This window comes from Bidens hawaiensis, unplaced genomic scaffold, assembly GCF_021521415.1.
Source record: "Bidens hawaiensis isolate Kalapana, Puna unplaced genomic scaffold, B.hawaiensis_p1.1 tig00031457_1, whole genome shotgun sequence".
NCBI lineage: Eukaryota > Viridiplantae > Streptophyta > Magnoliopsida > Asterales > Asteraceae > Bidens > Bidens hawaiensis.
Window position 1 is genome coordinate 14455 of NW_027495298.1, and position 6618 is coordinate 21072.

Here is a 6618-nt window from a genome sequence, read left to right on the forward strand (position 1 = left end):
AATAAATTGAGAAACCTTGGCTGCAATTCTTGTTTATTAATTTGCTCTTATACCAATAAGTAGACCATCGCTCGAAAATCGGGGTGGTGGTGGCGGGGGTGGTGGTGTTCATGATTGTTTTGAAAGAGAGACAGAAATCTGAACCTGTTGTGACGGCTGTGGTGGTGGTGGTTTTTATACAAGTTCATTTTGAGAATTTAACATGCCAAGATACCGTTTAACTAAATGACTATTTGGTTCTCTTCGAATTGTCAAAATGAACCTATACTCTTAGTGCAAAAGGGTGCTCCGTATGACACATTAGTAACTCACATATGTACACTTACCATAAATCATCAATAGTGTTACAAATCTTAGTACCAAGCACAACCGTATCCGTACTAAGACTTGTAAAGCCACAAGCGGATCCGCGCTAACATTTCATGTGTCGAGTTACCAATGTGTGTGAAATGCGTTTTTTGGACAGGTTCATTTTGAAAATTTAAAATCTTGAATTGACAATATTAATTTGTGTTAAAAAAAGATAAAGTTTTGGGAATTTTCCCTTTCGTAAAACTAACAACTCTTTTTTAAATAAGCCCTTTAGCATAAAGAACAAAAATATAGTCCTACTGAAAAATCAAGCTTGTGTAATAAGATAAACATTGTTCACGCCCATAAGTCCATAACAGCTCAAATAAGACCATAAATATCAAACTTATAATTACTTAAGAGAATAACGTTGCAGTCCACCACAAAACCATATTAATCACCGCCTGGATTGCATGTAGATTGAGACATCAAGTCTCCTTCATGCTTATGAATCAATTACCTGCGGCAGTCAACGCTTACAGTTAGTTCACGAGTCAGAAGATAACTCTTAATATGTTCTTAAAGCAAATGTAGATGCTGATTCGTACACTAACTTGAGAGGTGTTTGATCTTGGCGCGAGTAACTATTATCCTGTTGAAGATCATTGACTTGGAGGTAGTTTCGGCCATCAAATGGTTGGTGAGGCAGCACTAAATTGTAGTCAGAACTACTTCCAGGCATCAAGCTCATATTTTGCTGTTGGGCACTTTCGTTTTCAGCAATCTGTGAGATCAAGAAACTGTTAAAACCCTAAAATCAATGAAACCGATCATAGAACCGAGTTATCTAGAGAGCGAGAGAGATTTAGAAGACCTTTGCGCGGAGGAATTGATTGCTGTTATGCAACTCATGTTCCTGTATTTATGAACCCTAAGATGAGTTTCAAGATATAAACCAACTAAGTCGGTTACCACTAGCTATTTAATATACGGGTCTTGTTCGATCCACTGGTTTCATATTATAATATCTAAAAAGGTCAAATTAATGCCTAGCACAAGTTGTGATTTGCTTGATCCCGTTTATGAGAGAATTGTCGGGTCCAGTGAATTTTCCGGTGACGGGTTCTCATTATTATAAAACGTTAGATATGTATGTGAAAAAATGTTTTGGGACAGCATAAACTAAAAATTTGGGTCAACTTTAAACAGATGAGATAACTTGAACTTGGTTAAATTGTATTTAGAATGTGTAAAACTTGCTAAATGTTAAGAGAATATTAAATAGTTATAATTCAACATGTTAATTAACTAAAAACTTTAGTTGTTACCGTATAATTTTTTATTTTATTGTATTATAAATATTGATGATACTCGATTTATAAGGATTATAAGGAAAGTTCGTTTTACTTACTCGCTTTTGCATATACTCGATTTCAGCAAACAGGAGTTCATTCTGGAGATTAGTGGAAAGGTAGATGTTAAATCATAGAAGATCATAAATGTTAATGAATGATTGGATATGACTCTAAACTAATCATACCTTTTTTGATCTGATCCTGATAAGGCCTTTCTCTAACTTGGTTTCAAGATTCTTGAGATCTTTTGCTGGCATGTTTCCGAGAGATTCGCCCATGATGTTCCTATAAAATTGCCTTTTCCAAAAAGGTTATAGCTTTGATTCAAATCATGAAACAAATTAAGCTGACACAAAATGTTTATAAGTTACCTGTTTTGGTTTTGAAGATTTGAAATTTGTTGGCGTAGTTTTGCAGATTCTTGCTGGTAATACTGCAATAGAATTAGGGTGTGAAATTTAACACGATACGTATCTATAAGAAATTTGTCGGTTTAGTTAGTTTAGATAGATGGGTTGTGTTTGGGTGACCTCATGGGCTCGTTGGGTGACTCGTGTAAAATTTTAATAATTAATTATAAAATAATGTGTTATGTCGTAACATAAATGTGTGTGACGCGATCTTTAAGTTGTGCTAGGGCATACCCACAAAACAAGATCCATTTAGTACACATGAATAACCTATCCTATATTTGCATCATATCAACAACAAATCAAGTTTCAACACATCTATATAATATAATTAGTGTAACACTGTAACTAATTAACCAAACATTCATATCATATAAGAATTAACAAGCTAGCTAGTATATTAAACTCGATTAGTTGTTAAAGGATTTTACCTGAGCGTTGGCTTCAGAAACAGACCCACTGCTTGGTGGATCTAAGCAAGCCTTTTTGTACCTATCTATGGTTCCTTTGACACTGCATTAAAATCACAACAAAAGACACCAAATAAATAATAATTACATCTTTTATAAACTAATTATGGTATTTTTGCTATTATTATAATTATAGTTATGTTGTATCAACTATCACAGTAAAATCTATCAGAAGCAGTCAACTGTTCAATCAAAAGCCATTTGTGTTGTGATTTCAAGAAAGCAATCAAGTGAATAAAATCCCACTTTTCTCGGAAATCTTAAGTATCCTATTTATATTCCTTTTATGTATACAACCTTAACTTCCCCGAAGACACTGATAGGCTGCCTCAGCCACGTCATCCCAGATCCTCTCTTTATGATTGGTGAGACATTCCTACGGACAGATCTCTGCCACGTGTCAAGAACCCTTTACACCCCGGGTAATACCATTAACTTTTACAGTTTTACCCACCTTGGTAGATCTATTATTATTGCTCTCTGTATTCTGAGTCAATCAGAGCCGTCCATTTCATGACATCAGTCCATTTTCCTCTCTCCCCATGCATATGATAACCTCCTATTGGTTCCCCAGAACTTATACTTTCTTTCTCTCTCTCTATCTATATATGCATATATGTATCTATATCTATTTCTATGCAAGATCAGTGTGTGTATGTGTGTGTTTATTCCAGCATTCAACAAACATTAACTGCTTTTAAAATTAAAAAAATAAAAGAAGTTATGATCTAAGAAAACAAAAGGTGCAAGAACTTGTTTATTATGTCAGAAGTCAAGAAACTGAAAATGAAATCTGGGTTGTGACGTTACCAAAGATTTCTTTCTTGTTGTGACGAATCTTTACCCACACACCTAATATTTATTTATTTTTACTAGATTTGGATGTGGGTATTTGATTAAAGATAAACTTCATAATAAAAGAAAAAAAAAAACGAAAAGAGATTGTTGTTGAGAAATATTAGTTGCAAAATGTAAATTCAAAGATAAAAGACCAAAATGGAAACCTTTTTTGTACCTTTTTTTTCACTAGTGAAGTTCCTAACCCTAATTTATTTTTTTTTATAGAAAAACTCAAGAGACCCCTTTAATATACTCTACTATGTTTAATAAATCACAGGTAGTGTTTTAAGGTGACATTTGGATACAGTAAAAAACCTAATAATTATTTGCACTCTGATAATTATAAATCTGGTATAAGCCCTAACTTTGCCCTAGATCAAAGACCAACACAGTTTGATAGGCATTTTTTAATGTATATGAACACATAAATTTGGAACACACACTTCATTTCCAAGAATTTGTTTCCATTTAGTGGGAAAAATAAACTTCTCACAAGTATTTCTAACAAAAAACCCTAAATAGGTATTGATTTGATAAATGTCTTGGGTTACTTTATTGTAAAGGTTTATAAAGATCTGGTATAAGACCTAGTTTGGTTGTGAAAATATCTTTTGTGACATATGAAAGATATATGATATATATTTTTCTTATTGTGTAAATTGTAAACTGATTTGAAAACCTACTAAAAAGCTTTTTTGTTTTTCTTGACAAGGCTTGATGACATCTCTTTTATAAGAGTCCTATCAATTTGCTTTGGTGATGTTTAACTGACATGTGTGTTTATTAAGGAAATGTCAAAAACATGGAAGTCTTGAACAAATAGGAACTTGACAGCATCTTTGTAGGCCTTCCCTAGCTACCACATGTGTGTGTATTTTGTGTGTGTGTGTGTGAGAGAGAGAGAGAGATGATAAACAGCAATGGAGGAAGGGTAGATGGGAAGCTGATCTCATTGTTCTGCTATACACTTCCTAAATCTTTGCTTATTTGCTTACTACATATCTAATGTTTACTTTAACAACAGATCTTGTAGGTACCAAAATTATAAAACAAAACATAAGCTCATTGAGGTAAAGAAACAAAGCAGGAAAAGAGAAAGACAAGTGAATCTTAGTTCTAGTTCTACAAACCAAAATAAACCCAAAATAAATCACAAAACACCTTAGTTTTGTGTCTTGTACTTAAATCTTCACTCACAAATACACGACATTCATTTTTGTACCATACGCCCAAAAAAACATCAAGAAACCTCATCAAACACCAGTTTAAACCTTATTTTGTTAGCCAATGATGTAAGCACAAAAATCTTTCTTGGGTACTCAAGATCTATAAAAAATAGATGCAAAATTGCAAAAATTTAGCTCTACCTGTTGTTGGCATACTCGTAAAGGCGACCGCGGCTAGAGAAGACAATAAGAGCAAGCTCGGCATCACAAAGAACAGACAACTCATAAGCCTTCTTGAGCAAACCGTTTCGGCGTTTGCAAAAGGTCACTTGTCGATTCGTTGTGTTTTCGATCCGTTTGATTTCGATCTTTCCTCTCCCCAGTTTTCTCTGTGGAGACATATCTCCTGAGTCATTAGGAAACGACATGGATACACCTGAAATCAAGATAAAAAAATTATTATAAAAAAAAATACTATTGAATTTTGTAAAGTACATAACAATAAAATGAACAGTATAAAAAGCCCAAAAATGTTGAAAACAAATTTAGCTCATAATTGCCCAAACAACATCCTGAACATCAAGGATTTCCATGATCTACTTCTTTTTTGATATATAGTAAGCAAAAAAAACTTTGCATCAAACAAGAAAGTATAAAGATAACTAATTTCACATGGATTTTGGCATCAATTCTGAGATTTGATGGGATAAATTGATGAATGGATATATGTATAATTGAAGAGAGAAACTCATCAAGATTCAACCTTTTTTTTTATCTCTCTGCTTTTTGAGGGTTTCCCACAAATCTGAACAAGAAAGATGCAGAAAATGGAATGGGGTGGTGGGATGGTTGATGAGTATTTATAAAGTAGACAACGACTCTTTTGTCCATTAAATTAACGAACTCACTTAACCTTAATGACTTATGTTGGTACCAAAAATATATGTGTTCAAGGTTTGTGGCAATAACAATAATAAAATTATATGTAAATACCCGGATATATTGGTCTCATTTAAGACCTAACTTAGAGCCAAACACACAAAATAGTAAAAAGGTAACTAGAAAATGAAACGATAATACATTATTGAATAAAACATTATATCATAGACCCTGTAATGAGAATTTCTAAATTTTGTAAATGTGGTCAAATATTCTAAATTAAAATTTGACAATCAAATACTTATAGGGGTTATGCTAAATGTATCGTTATCCATTACTTGTCATATTCTCTCCTCTAAATCTTTAATTTTTTTAACAATTTTATTTGACATATTACTTCCATCTAATAGTATTTCTATATTAAAATAGTAGGCTATATGTCGGTGTGATACACGGGTTGAAAAAACCACTTTTAAAATGCTAAAATCTGGTTTATGGATACCAAAATAGTTTTAAATGCACACAAGCTCTTGAATTGTGTAATGCAAAAATGGATTAAAATACAATTCGAAAAAGGGTAGGGACGCACATTGCTCATTTGCCTTATGTTTTTGTTTCGATATAAATACTACTTTTTATAAGAAATATAAATGTATTTCCGTTGGTTTACTACCAACGATAGTGATAGTCGAATACTTGAATACTCATAATGCCCTCTTACAACTAAAATTATTTATGTCGTAACCTATTTTTATAATTTAAGCCATAATATTTATTTAAGACTAGTTTGAGGCCACGTATTACATGGGTAATTGATGAAAATTTTATACTTTAACCATTAAGTGAAATATAGTTAGCAATATGATCATATTTTTATACAATTACAATTTACATTAAAATAATATAAATTACATAACTAAGATTACACAAATATGTTACAAATAAGTGTATTCCTTGTACACTACATTTGTGATTGTATTGGTTGGTCTACATTGTTTATCACAAATCAAAATCTTTAGCCTATGCCTGCTTGTAACTCTTGATAAAGTAACATATATGTATTCTTATAACTCTTGATATAGTCATGTATAGTTGTCCATGTGACAGATAAGATTCTTCAAGTACATACTAACCCTAAATAAATGATAATATATATATACACACACACACATGAAACTAACAAAAAAATACTCATACACATAAAATA

At 32.2% G+C, this 6618-nt stretch overlaps 1 protein-coding gene across 2 annotated transcripts; it reads right to left on the minus strand.

The window, feature by feature from the left end:
* Positions 1-792: 792 nt before the first annotated feature.
* Positions 793-5612, minus strand: LOC143582115 (floral homeotic protein AGAMOUS-like). 2 transcript variants are annotated; one of them, XM_077064747.1, is made up of 8 exons: positions 5205-5612; positions 4734-4968; positions 2488-2569; positions 2018-2079; positions 1832-1943; positions 1703-1744; positions 1166-1207; positions 793-1075 (listed from the first exon to the last, which is right to left on the minus strand). In XM_077064747.1, exons 2-8 carry the CDS (start codon positions 4958-4960, stop codon positions 860-862), a joined length of 783 nt encoding a protein of 260 aa, XP_076920862.1. In that variant the 5' UTR covers positions 4961-4968; positions 5205-5612; the 3' UTR covers positions 793-859. The 2 variants fall into 2 exon arrangements, with proteins under 2 accessions (XP_076920862.1, XP_076920861.1); XM_077064746.1 differs by having other exon boundaries at positions 4734-5612.
* Between the last annotated feature and the right edge of the window lie 1006 nt (positions 5613-6618).